Below are 14,288 nucleotides of genomic sequence, written 5' to 3'. Positions count from 1 at the left end.
TTACCTAAATGAAAAATAGTGTTACAAATGCAGCTGGATTTTTTCCTGTGAGGGTGAACACTGTGATAGTGAAGAAAAAAATATTTATATACGCTTTTTATGTGTAGCGAGTAAATTCCACAGACCACAAATTTTAAAATGTGCTCATATGTAATGTTCTTCATTTGCTCTCGTCGGACTTAATTTCATATTTAAACCCAATGGGCCTTGCAGCCAGAATACGGCTTGATAGTGGAAACCTAATCCCTGTCTGTTCAGTACAAACTCCATTAAAATCGCTGTTTTCTGTGTTTATTCTCACCTTTAAGTTTTGATTCAAAGGTCATCTTCTCCAAGCTGTCTTTCTCTACCTCTTTAAAATTGCACCCTATTTTAAATTGTACTTCCTCTCATGCTTCCTTTTCTACTTAATTTTTCCTCACGACACTTATATCCTCTGACATACTATTATTTTATGTTTATTTTCTTTATTGCCTGATTCCTCATCTAAACGTAATTTCTATAAAGATACAGATTGTTTGTCCATGTTATTCAGTGCTATTAGTTCCTAGAACAGGGCCTGAAATATTCGACTACAGAATGAATATTTGTTAAGTTTGAATTCAAGGTGTACCCCCCCATCTTACTCCCAGGGCTATACGTCTGTTTTGGACACTCACCTGATGGGGAGGGGACATTGGATCGTTGGGCATTCTGTTTTGAGTTTGCTGTCAGGGGCTGAATTATATCAAAGAAAACTAGAGCCAGACAGAAGTTAAAGCCATAAACGCAAATTTTATTCCAGAACTGTTGCAATAGGGGAAGAGAGACCTCAGTATTCGCATACAGCAAGAACAAGCGGGGATTTGTAGCTCAGGACCAGAGTGGGGGACAGTGGATGGAAAATTACTACGAGGAAGCATTAAGGAAAAGGGGGATTCTGGTAAAACCAACTTGATAGGGTTCTTGCTGAAGGCAGACCAGAGTGATAGGATATCAAAGGCGGGGGATGAAGAGTGGGGTCAGAGGTCACAGGTGGGGGATTTCCATTAACTTGACCTAGCAGGATTCTTGCTGAAACTGGACGAAGCGGAACAAGGACAGAGCCCAAGGTCAGAGGCCAGAAAGAGGGCTCAGAGGAGCCTGACTCAAGTTTGGCCAAAGGGAAGTCTTTGTTAGTTGTCTTCATTCGTCTCTGCTGGCATCTTGCGGATCTCGGGTGGCCTCAGCCTGCAGCAGCTCGAAGCAGGATTTCGATTCCTGGCCAGAGACTGAAGTCGGGCTGTGGCAGTGAGCGCTGAATCCTAACCACTAGACCAGCGGTCAGTGACAAGGCCCCTGGCCCATCAGCTTTGTAGAAATGAATTCCCTCAAAGAGATGGAAAGTAGTGAAACAGGTAAAATGTTTATTAGGAGGAAAAAGGGTACGTGTGAATAGACTCCCACGGGCAGACGCAGAGAAAGAGTCGTGCCCCCGTGGTAGTTTGAATCACTTATGTGGGACATTTCTTCCGGGTTTGCTGTGGCCAATCATCTTGCTTTGCCTGGTTCTGAGTCTGTATTTGGTTCAACTCAGGGTCCTCCCCTGTGTGTGCGCGTGCGTCTCTTAGCCAACATGGATTCTAGCGAAGAGGCCTATGGGTATGTTGACATCACCTACCATGGGGTGGCGCGCCCTCCCTTTTTGATCTCTGAGGAGCCTTGCCGTGCATGTGTAGTTGAGAAGCCCTCCTTGGCTTCGAGAATGAGGAAAATGTGGTCTCTCTACGTTTTTATCTGGGCAGGGCTCAGGTCCCCTGACTATCCTCCTTCTCTTGTCTTCGTCTTGGAGTACCTGTCCACAGGGGACAGATTCCAGCTGCTCGGCCTGGGGCCCATCTATCTCCTGCCTCATTATGGGATGCGTGTTTTCCTGCCTGATCTTTGGACCACACGCTGGGACCCTCCGCATCTCTTTTTGAGTCCTCCAGGTCCTTGCTCTGCTTTTAGCTTCACTCATGCCTCTTTAAGAGGAGGCTGGAAACCTGGGAATGCTCCCTCTGGCAACTTGGGGACTGCAGTGTCTTGGTGGAGGGAGGAGGGAAGGTTGCCTGACAGCCTACACTTGGTTTGTTGCCAAATCTGTTTTCCTGAAACTGTGCTGCACAAGGGTTGAGGTGTGGGAGATTCTGGAACCTGGCCATTCTCCTGGGTCCAATCTGGTAAGCAAGACAGAAGTTCCCCTCAGCTCTGGATCTGTCTGGTCTCCATCTGGGCAGGGGGGGAGAGCCCTGGCTTCCCTCCAGCTCTCCTCTCCTCCAGGCTCTGGAACATTCAGCCTGTCTGGGGCTGGACAGACTGGACTCTTTATCTGGTCTTCTTTTATGTTCCGACACATCAGGGCCTTGCGCTTTTGGTATCCATAAGTAGAGCTTTTAATATCAGAAGGCCTTTCTCTAAAGACTGTTGTCTCTGCAGTGAATTTTCAAAGCCTATTTTAAAAATCCAAAAGCCAAGAATGGCTTTTTTTTTTGTCTCTCTTGAAATGATCCTCTCTTGGTTTTGTTTCAAACAGGCTGTGAGGTACAGGAAGGCCTTGGGTTAAACAAGGAATTAGTGGTGGGGGACACACAGGGCATATCATCATATTACACATTTATTTAAAAACAAAACCAAGAAATGTAGTAGAAGAAATAGATCCCTGCCCTTTTCCCTTCTAATTTCCACACTGAAATTATTCTCCTGTATTTGTTTTCTGGAGAAGGGTTTTTGAATATTCCCTATCTCCTTTCTGTGAGAATGTCAGCGCAGTATTCGTTTTTGATAGATGTGCTTCCAGCAAAACTTGTTCTTAATGTCTCTGGTGTGCAGTCATCTGAGATTTTCCCCATTTGTTCCAAGGTACTTGAAGCGCTGATTTGGTTTTGAAATTTACAGCTAACATCCACTGAACTTGGACATAATCTTTTCATGTTTACCGTGCATCTTTCACAACGTAATGACTTCCAAGCTTCATTTAACCTGATTCATACTCAACAAGTAAGCTCGAGAGGTGAGAGAGGCTGGAAAAAAAGAAAAGGCTCGTTCCTTAGTGTTTTGGGTATTCTGCCACATTTTTGTTGCACCACTTAAATTGGCCCTTAAGTGATATTCTACCGAACACCTTTTTCAAAGGCTCATTTAGAATTCCTGCTTAGAAAAAAATGTGGGTCAGGTGGGAATGAAGCACAAAACTGAATTGCTGCTTCACATGGCAGTTCCTCAGTAGGGCCAAGGATTATCAACTTTTTGTTTACAGCTTTGGTAATTGGATGCAAACGAAACTGGCAGTTTGCCAGGAGGGCTTTCTTTTTTTTTCAGGCAAAGACGTATTTAAAAAGAAATTTTACTGTAAGAAAACTGACGCCCAGAGAGTTTATGTCATTTGTTAATCTCACTTTTAAAATATTATTGCATTATTGGGCTTCCCTGGTGGCGCAGTGGTTGAGAGTCTGCCTGCCGACGCAGGGGACACGGGTTCGTGCCCCGGTCCGGGAGGATCTCACATGCCGCGGAGCGGCTGGGCCCGTGAGCCATGGCCGCTGAGCCTGCGCGTCCGGAGCCTGTGCTCCGCAACGGGAGAGGCCACAACAGTGAGAGGCCTGCGTACCGCAAAAAAAAAAAAAAAAATTATTGCATTATATACCACATCAAAATAAAACTAAGAGCTAATAACTACAAAAGAACGTTGATGTTTTGGAAATGAACGTATTGAATGTGTTTGTTTAATACCATATATATTCCTCATAACCTAAATTTACAAAATGATTGTTAGCACTGCAACTTTGCATATTAAAGTAAAGGAAGTAAAAAACTACACCTACTAGGGGAATAGATGGCAGAAGAAAGAGATCTATTAGCTGATTGTGGCAGAATTTTCCCAGAAAGCTTGAGAAGGTAGACTGTAATACATAGATGTCTTTAATATGAGCTATATATATTTTGTATTAATGTAATTACTAATGACATACCTTTTCTCTATTATTTGGCCTACAGAATTCTACTTCCCAAGAATTGTTGTAGCAGTCTTTCCTTTATTACTTTTAAATCTCTGGAAATCAATCTGAAGCTTTACTTGGAACCATTTAGCTTCCAAGATTCACATCAGTCACATTTTATTCAAAAGCTTTGTTCTTTGTTCATTTTCAATCACAAAAAGAAAATAATTTATATTAGTAGTTAGTTGATCTTTATGTACCTAATTAACTTGTATTAATAAGATGAAATGGACATTATTTGCTGAAGTACATTTATGCGCTTTTTAAAAATCTCATTTTGGTATAATGATTTGATACTTTGTCATGTCTCACATAAAGAAAAATGGTCTTGTAAATCCTCATTGATGCCACTGGTTAAAGCATTCATGATGTCATCATTTTTATCAACCTACTGAGGTTGAAGTCTATTAATTTCAAAGATATTTGTGTTTTTACTATAGAATATGAAGTGAAACAGTGTGGAAATAAGGTTCAGGTGAAATGGGAATTAGTAACTTTAATTTGGATGGGACTATTGACCATTTAAAAGAACCACTTTAAATTCTTTCTTGCACAGGACTATGAAGAAAAGCAAGTAAACTGAATCGTAGTCTACATCTGAAAATGAGTGTGAACTAATTATTGTGTTATTTCAAATCAACAGATGCAAATGTGTCTCCGTAGGTTTTCCTTGTGATCACAAATTGAAGCAACATTAGTAGATATTCTGTATAGGAAGAGGAAAATTTAGAAAATAAAGAGAAATGCTTATGCCAATATTATCATATATACATATATATATACTATAGACATATAGTAGAATGTGTAGTTCTACTATAGATTAGTAAAACTTATCTATAATTTTTTATAGAAAATAACCCTCAAAAATTCCTCCCCATGCCATGTAAGACATGGCTGGCAAGTCTACCATTAGAATGGGTTGCAGGGGAAGGATCTTTCCTCTTTTAGAGGGCATATATCCCTCACTGAGGTAGCGTAGGCTCTAGTCAACTATTCATAGATTAGCTTCCAAACTTGACCGTATGTGTATCCTCTGCGACAGGTAGGAGGAATTAGGACCACTGGAAAATGAGAGAAAAAAGAGAATTGTGTACTGTTATGCTACCGTGTGCTGGGTTATTGTGGGGAAAGTCAAGAGGAAGGTGAGAAATAGAGGTGGGAAGATGGGAGAGTACAAAAGACCAAGTTGTTTTTTTTTTCCCCCAATTGAAGTGTAGTTGATTTACAGTGTCCTGCCAGTCTCTGCTGTACAGCAAAGTGACTCAGTTATACACATATATACATTCTTTTTTTGTATTTTTTTCCATTATGGTTTATCACAGGATATTGCGTGTAGTTCTCTGTGCTGTACAGTAGGACCTTGTTTATCTATTCTGTATATAATTGTTTACATCTATTAACCAAAAACTCCCAACCCTCCCTCTCCCTCCCCCCCTCCCCCTTGGCAACCGCAGTCTGTTCTCTGTGTCCACGATTCTGTTTCTGTTTTCGTAGATAGGTTCATTTGTGCCATATTTTAGATTCCACATATAAGTGATATCATATGGTATTGGTCTTTCTCTTTCTGACTTACTTCACTTAGTATGATAATCTCTAGTTGCATCCATGTTGCTGCAGATGGCATTATTTCATTTTTTTATGGCTGAGTAGTATTCCATTGTATATATGTACCACATCTTCTTTATCCATTCATCTGTCGATGGACACTTAGGTTGTCTCCATGTTTTGGCTATTGTGAACAGTGCTGCTATGAACAAAGGGTTGCATGTATCTTTTTGAATTACAGTTTTGTCCAGGTATATGCCTGGAGTGGGATTGCTGGATCATATGGTAATTCTGTTTTTAGTTTTCTGAGGAACCTCCAGACTGTTTTCCATAGTGAGTGTACCAATTTATATTCCCACCAACAATATATAGGAGGGTTCCCTTTTCTCCACATTCTCTCCAACATTTGTTATTTGTAGACTTTTTAATGATGGCCATTCTGACCGGTATGAGGTGTAGTTTTGATTTGCATTTCTCTAATACTTAATGATGTTGAGCATCTTTTCATTTGCTTACTGGCCAGCTGTATGCAAAAGACCAAATTCTTTATCATTACCCCCAACCCTGCTTCTAGCAAATAATGTTAAACTTGGAAATTAGACGATGATGGCTTGATCACCTCTTGGTGCATTTGAAATGCATTGAGAGCTCTTTCTTGAAGAAATTATTTTCTGAGTGAGAACTTGTATAGAGGCTGTGCTTACAGTTGACAGATTTGTCCACTTAAACATCAGAATCCTATAAAATACAGTGATTTGTGTGAGTGATTACAGAAATCCCATGTGGCTTCTTTATAGAAAAACAAAGAAAAAATATTGTTAATTACCCAAACATACAGAGTTCTGATTTAAAACAGAACAAAATTTCGTCAATAAATTTAGCTCGTGGATGTAAATGAAGTGACATAAGGTGGTAATTAGCCATAATTTTTGCACTTGCCGGGCCAATCTGATCTATTTAAACCAAACAAAATGTTCTCTAAAACTTTTGCCTGTAGATAAATCATTTATAAAATAGAAGATGCCTTATAATGAAGAAGGAGTATTTAAGGTAAAGTCAACTTTACTCAACCTTAAATTATTTATTGCTGTCATACATGGATTCCTTTAACAAATTTTTATTGAATATCTACCACGTATCAGGCACTATTCTAGGAGCAAAGCAGTTCAGCTCCCTGCTGTTAAGGAGCTTACCTTGTAATCAGGCTAGCCATAGCCCAGAATAATTAGAAGAAGAAAGATTATATATAGTTTCCTAAAGACCATTTTCTCATGCTCTGATAATTTCTTAAACTTAGCTTAATTATCTGGTGAATTTTCTTTACTTTGTTTGCACCAAAGGAGAATCTTTGAGATGAAGATGGATATCTCTTTATATTAATGCTGTAAATAAAGTTAATTCTTTCAAAAACTGTAGACTGAAAGGCTGCTCTCTGCCAGGTACTCTTTTAAGTATAATGACAATTAGAAAAATGGATCAGAAGCAGATCCTGACCTCAAAACATAGTTGATTGTAGGGGACACAACAATGACAGAGAATGAAAGAGAAGCAACTGTACAACAGACTTTGTGCCAGTCTCTCTAGTTAAATAGATGAGACAGCTCTGTGTGTGTGTGTGTGTGTGTGTGTGTGTGTGTGTGTGTGTGTGTGTGTTTGTAGCAGAGCAGTCCTATTGCCCTAATATATGTCTGTTGAAAACCTTTTATTTTCAATTTGATATTTCTCCCAAAAGGTTAAAACTTACACTTATTTTAATACTTTTCCTCTCCGGCTCAGAGTGTGGAGATAGTCTCTGGTATGAGTTCCCTAAAATCCAGGCCTTAATCACATTTTAGATGATTACATGCCTGGTATTTCCTAGTGTCTGTCTTATCATGAGGCTTCCTAAATTATGTAACTAGGAATAGCAGTAGGGAAATAATGTATAAATGCATTAAACTTCCCCTGTAGAATAATGAATAGCTAGTATCTGAAAGCATATGCAGATTGATGAAATAAATATTACTTTAATATGACATGTAAATGTTGAAGAAAAATGAGGACGTAACAGGAAGAGAAATTTATCAGATGTTTTAATTACCGATACTTTGATTTATCCTGTAAAAAAAGCATCAGCTGTTTGGAACACAAACAAAGATAAGTCCTTCTCAACTTTGAGAGACAGGTGTTGCCTCGTTTCTGTTTTATTGGTGTGAAAATGAAAACATAAAGTTCGTGTGGCCTTTGCACCAGATGAGTTTTTAGCTTAAGTGCAAGGGGCTCAGGCTTGCTGGACACATTACCACTGGTCACCCCTGTGGTTTATGGAACAATAAGAATTAGGAACAATTGGACTTAACAGGCTGTTATAGGGATTTTTCAACCTTGACTTTTCTGGACAGGCCCATTATATATTTCTTTGGCTCTGCTTTGTAGTTACCAGCTGACAAGTGGATACAAGCCTGCCCCGATGGACCTGAGCTTTATCAAGCTCACCCCATCTCAGGAAGCGATGGTGGACAAGTTGGCGGAAAATGCTCATAACGTGTGGGCCCGGGATCGAATCCGGCAGGGCTGGACCTATGGCATCCAACAGGTACGTGGGAATTTAGCTCTACAGCACGTACTCTGAGATTGATTTAAGTGGGAATTAGTATAATTTGTAACAGGAGAGATTAAGTAATGACCATTGTAAAACTCACATCATATAGATATCTTTAATGTACATATGCACAGAAACGCCTGATTCAAGAAGTCAGGCCACCCCAAGTCTTGTTGTTATCATGAGGGGCACAGTGAATATTACCAGACCAGTGATTTATAACGTGGTTTTGTGGCATTTCTCTCTCTGAGATTGTATTTTAGGAGAAGCTTTTGAAATACGAGAAGTTCGAGATAAACTAATAATAGAAGAGGTCCACAATTCCTTATTTGTTTGTGTATTTATTTATTTATTTATTTATTTATTTTTGGCTGCGTTGGGTCTTTGTTGCTGCGCGCGGGCTTTCTCTAGTTGCGGCGAGCGGGGTCTACTCTTTGTTGCGGTGCACGGGCTTCTCATTGCAGTGGCTTCTCTTGTTGCGGAGCATGGGCTCTAGGCCCATGGGCTTCAGTAGTTGTTACACGCAGGCTCAGTAGTTGTGGCTCACAGGCTCTAGAGCGCAGGCTCGGTAGTTGCGGCACACGGGCTTAGTTGCTCCGCAGCATGTGGGATCTTCCCGGACCAGGGCTCGAACCCGTGTCCCCTGCATTGGCAGGCGGATTCTTAACCACTGCGCCACTAGGGAAGTCCCACAATTCCTTATTTAACACCCTTGGGACCAGATGAATTTCAGAATCCAGCTATTTCTTGGTTTTCAGAATGGTGATACATTGATCATGTTACACAGTGCCCTCAGCAGGGCAGCAGACTATATATAAATTATCCTTTGTTCAGCAATGTAGGCTGATGATACCAAGAGGGGTAAGTAAAGATTATCCACCGCCTTGCATCAATTCAGATCATTTTTGTCACCAACAGAGTTTTTGTTAAACTTAGTATAAAACCGACTTTTCTGAGTTTTCTGGATTTCAGAATCATGGATTTCTATTAATGGTTGCACTCACAGGAAGAACTAGCAGTCATTGGGTCTGTATTGAGATGGCAAAGCAGAGCAAATTTAGCCTTGCCTCTTAGTGACTGTGTGACCTTGGGAACGCTACTTCACTTAATTTTCTCCGTGCCACTGTTTTCCTCCTCGCTGAATTTTTAAACTTCATTATGTAACTTATGTATAAGAAAGGCTACAGCAGTGCTTTTCACCTAAAAAATCATATAGAATAGTTTGCTGTTATTGTAAGATGCCAGAGTCACTATGCCTCGAGTTTTACATCTATTTTCTTCTTTAACTCTTGCGACAGTTCCATGAAGGATGAACAGTTTTTATTGCCAATTCACATATGATGTACAGGGAGCTTGAGAACAATTTGTCCAGCACTCCCAGATGGCAGAACCAGGTTGGAATCAAGCCTTTTGACTCCAGAGCCCAAATTCTTCTCTTGCTTATCACAGTGATCCTTGCCAGCTCATGGTGGGCAGTGCCTTTACTTAAACATTTTTAGGAATAAACTGGATTATTACTTATAAGCTTAGGCCATGGTTCAGGATAAAGGCTACCTGTTGGTTTGAAAAATATGTTTCCAAAATTCTTCTTAACCGGTGACTTTTGTCATTTGCAAGGCTAAAGAAAACTCAGATAGCCTTGATTTACTTCATAAAATAAGCTATTTTTATATTGAATTAAACTGGTTGTAACTGATGAGATTGTCAGTACTCAGTCCACTTGAGCATAGTGTGTGTGTGTGTGCGTGTGTGTGTGCGTGTGCGTGTGCGTGTGTGCGTGTGTGTGTGTATGAACCTGAACCATATACCACAGGGGGATAAGGGGTCACATTTGCTCTCTGCCAAAGGAGCGCTCACTTGCCTTGCGGCCCGCATGACTCTGTGGGACAAACCAGAACCCCCGCTGTCTGCCTCTGCCTTGTGCATGAGGGTCCTCCTCATAAAAACACAGGGCTCTGTCTGATCTGGCCAGAGCTGTCCTTGGAACTGTTTCCCGTCCCCTCCCCCAGTTCCCACTCCATCCCTCCACCCCCTTCCCCACTGACAGAGCACACATTTGCTGGGTTGTCTGAAGGAGCGGTGTCTTTAATTTTTCATCACCCTCTCCTTAACATAGTCTGGTTCACAACTAGGTCGTAAACTCCTTGCCAGCAGGCATTTGCTTGAGGTCCCTCTTCTCTGCCTCTCCAGCACACCTGATTTCAAGCACTCGTGTACGTGGAAACCCCAGGGCAGCTCCTTTTCACAATCACATTCCCAGGACACCGTTTCCAGAGAGTGTGGTTCATCGGAGGCCTCTTAATTTCTCTACACGAAAAGTTGCGGGGCAGCAGCCAGTGTTGAAAGGGAGGGGTGCTGGGTAATGTGTCTTGAAGCTGCACTGGCAGTGCAGGCACTCTGTTTACGCTGCTTGTGTGTTTGGGGGTGGCTTCGGTGTGGGGTTCCCCATCAAGCAACCCAGATGATTTGGACACCAGGTGTCAGTAGATGGTCGTGTAGTCAGGATGAGGTATTTACTACAGATTTGCTAGAGAGGGGGAAGAAGAAATTAGGAAACAGTTTTCTTTGCTCTTCCCCGGCGAGAACAAACCCTGTCCACCACATACCATTTTTTTTTTTTTTTTTGGAGAAGGTTTGGGAATATCCACAGCCTCTTAGTTCTTCATGCTAAGGTAAATTGAGAATCGAGTATGCCTCCTAAAATACAGAAAGTTGGAGAAAACCTGCAGCAGTGAGTGAGTGGAAAGAAGTAACTTCTTAAATGTTAGAGCCCTAAAGACTCGCAGCCCATGGGAGGCATCTCCACCTCCCATGAGATTAAGTTTTGTACTTACTCGCACATTAGGTATCCTTTTCCAAGGTCGTAAGGTAGCCTGTCTTCTTGCTTGGTCAACACCATTTTAATCACGTTTTAAACTTGGGGCCTCTTTTGTAAAATACGAATTGTGAGGTTTGTAGCTATTTCAGTGTTCCTGGCATTACCTGCTTTCCCCAGTTGATGGAATCAACTTATATTTTTCCAGGCTATTTGAGGTCATGGGATGGCCGCCCATGCACTGAGTTTTCTCTGAAGAAGGCACAGCAGCCTGGTGTTGTCCTTTGGCTCAAAAATCAGGTGTCCGGTAATAATTAGGCTCTTCTTGTAACAAAGACCTGTCAGTCAACTTGGCAAGGAAGTGGTAGGTTCTCTTAAGTTAGCCCATTGCCTTGTGACCAGGGCAGATGGAAGATGATTACTGAGATCCTTCAAGTTGGCTTTTGTTACTGCTGTTATTTTTACGTTTTCTTCTCATGGAGAGGGCCCATTTAAATTGATGCAGTTACTCACTTGATTAAATCTTTCATACTGATAGTATTGCAGTAACTCCTGCAGCCTGGGAAGACAAAGGGAAGGTAGAAGGCACAGTATCTACCTTCGTATGCTTTATATTTCAATGTATTTGGTGGCTGTCTCATTGCCAAATGCTGTTGGTCACTCTTTGATGATCATGCACCTTTTTTGCCTTCCTGTAGGATGTAAAGAACAGAAGAAACCCTCGCCTGGTTCCCTATGCCCTTCTAGATGACCGGACTAAGAAATCCAACAAGGACAGCCTCCGTGAGGCCGTGCGCACACTGCTGGGGTATGGCTACACCCTGGAGGCGCCCGATCAAGATCATGGTATTTTCATTTCGCTTTCTTCTCCTCTTGTTGCAAAATCACATAGTAAGTCCTTTAGAGCCAAATGCATGAATAAAAAGGGGGCGTGCAAGATAGACTCCTTCAGTCGAAGTATGTAATTTAGGCCAGGAGTTGAGAGCATTTTTTGTCCTGAAGGACACTTGGAGGATTAGCTCATCTTTCAGCAGAGTGGCTCCGGGCCGCACTGATTCCGCAGGGGGAAGAAGTGGGTTTACCTTCCCGAAGAGTCTGAGGGAGCAGTTAACTCCGTGATTCTGATACTGCCCCTCACTCCCACCTACCCCACCAGCTCTGCTTCAGAAGAGCTAGTTTTAGTTGTTTATGGGAGTAAACGTATAGTGGGAGCTAGTGTTTTCTAAACCTTCATTGTTTAGACGCTTACATATAGGCCATAGTAATTAATTAGTGCAATATTTTGCTTTAAGGAAAACACTCTAGAATAGGCACTCAATAAATATGTGTTGAATAAATGGATTTTTAAAGGGTCTATGAAGAACGTATTTCCTTTGAATAATACCTTTTAAGAATATGGTTTAAAATGGTTAACTCCTTAATCCTTTGCCTCCTGTACTTTGAGTTGGTGTTAATATCCATATTTTAAAGTTGCCAAAAATGACATGAGCGCTGCATGTTTCATTGTAGTGCCTGTATTTTTTGATAGAAAGTTTTAAAAATCTATGTCAGATATTCTCTAATGACTAATATTTTCAGTGTAGTATCTGTGTATAGGAAGTCAATCTTAAATAGTAAAGATAGGTAATATTTATATAGTGCTTATCATGTGTAACAAGTGTTTAGAAGACCTTTGCAATTATTGTTTAATCCTCACAGTAACTCTGTGAGGATGGTCTGTGTACTATGCTCATTTTACAGTTAAGGAAACAAATTCAGATACTTCCGTGTCTTCCCATTTACTAAATGGTAGAGGCAGGATCCCAGCCCCAGATGTCAGTCCTTTGAGTTGAGTCAGTATGTAGTTAGCATCTGGACAGTTCACTGTAGTTACTGAATCCTTACATTTGCTACAAATAAAATTAGATACCCATTTAATAACAATAATGTTCATAATCATAATGTAACTTCTTACAATGTAACGTATCTTGAAGTCCGCTTTACAGCAACAAGTACTTGGTAGATCTTATTAGGAAGCAGATACTGCTAGATATGCAAGATACAGAAAATACCCCTGCCTTAAAGGGTGTGCAGTCCACACGGCCCCTGGGATGGGTAAACAATAAAACCCTGCCAAGTCAAGACACAACAACTGGGAAGAGTTCTACAGCTGTCTGGTACAGAATAAGCCCTCAACGCGAATGGTTCTTTTTAAAATATTTTTAAAATGAGGTATAATATTTATATAATAGAATGCACAGATCTTCAGTTCAATTTGGTAAATTTTGACAGTTGTATACACGAGAGAAACCACCACCCAAACGAACATGGGGACCATTTTCTTCATCACAGAAAGTTCCCTCTGCCCCCGAAAAGTAACCACTTTCTAAATTCTATCATCACAGATTAATTTTGCCTCTTCTTATACTCTGCATAAATGTAATCACTATATATATATTTTTTATTTTTATTTTTTTTTGCGGTACGCGGGCCTCTTACTGCTGTGGCCTCTCCCGTTGCGGAGCACAGGCTCCGGACGCGCAGGCTCAGCGGCCATGGCTCACGGGCCCAGACGCTCCGCGGCATGTGGGATTCTCCCGGACCGGGGCACGAACCCGCGTCCCCTGCATCGGCAGGCGGACTCCCAACCACTGCGCCACCAGGGAAGCCCCACTATATATTTAAAAAAAATCTTTATTGGAGTATAATTGCTTTACAATGTTGTGTTAGTTTCTCCTGTACAACAAAGTGAATCAGCTATATGTATACACATGTCCACTCCTTCTAGAGCCTCCCTCCCACCCTCCCTATCCCACTCCTCTAGGTGGTCACAAAGCACCAAGCTGATCTCCCTGTGCTATGCAGCTGCTTCCCACTAGCTATCTATTTTACACTTGGTAGTGTATATATGTCAATGCTACTCTCTCACTTCGTCTCAGCTTCCGCTTCCCCTCCCCCACCCACCGTGTCCACAAGTATGTTCTCTTCGTCTGAGTCTTTTATTCCTGCCCTGTCACTTGGTTCATCAGTACCATTTTTCTAGATTCCGTATATATGCATTAATATACGGTATTTGTTTTTCTCTTTCTGACTGACTTCACTCTGTATGACAGACTCTAGGTTCACCCACATCACTACAAATGACTCAATTTCATTCCTTTTTATGGCTGAGTAATATTCCATTGTATGTATATGTACCACATCTTCTTTAGCCATTCATCTGTCGATGGACATTTAGGTTGCTTCTGTGTCCTGGCTATTGTAAATAGTGCTGCAGTGAACATTGGGGTACATGTATCTTTTTGAATTATGGTTTTCTCAGGGTATATGCCCAGTAGTGGGATTGCTGGGTCATATGGTAGTTCTGTTGTTA

At 41.3% G+C, this 14,288-nt stretch overlaps 1 protein-coding gene across 1 annotated transcript in view; it reads left to right on the top strand.

Moving 5' to 3' along the window:
- Window positions 1–14,288, top strand: part of RYR2 (ryanodine receptor 2) — a 721,218-nt gene that overhangs the window by 424,632 nt on the left and 282,298 nt on the right. Inside the window, exons 26-27 of the mRNA XM_060286446.1 lie at window positions 7,956–8,115; window positions 11,635–11,782. Coding sequence (XP_060142429.1) covers window positions 7,956–8,115; window positions 11,635–11,782 — 308 coding nt within the window. The remainder of the gene's footprint in view (window positions 1–7,955; window positions 8,116–11,634; window positions 11,783–14,288) is intronic.

The sequence above is a fragment of the Globicephala melas genome, chromosome 16 (assembly GCF_963455315.2).
Source record: "Globicephala melas chromosome 16, mGloMel1.2, whole genome shotgun sequence".
NCBI classification, from domain to species: Eukaryota; Metazoa; Chordata; class Mammalia; order Artiodactyla; family Delphinidae; genus Globicephala; species Globicephala melas.
The sequence above is the reverse complement of the archived record's forward strand: the minus strand, read 5'-3'. Positions and strand labels throughout refer to the sequence as shown.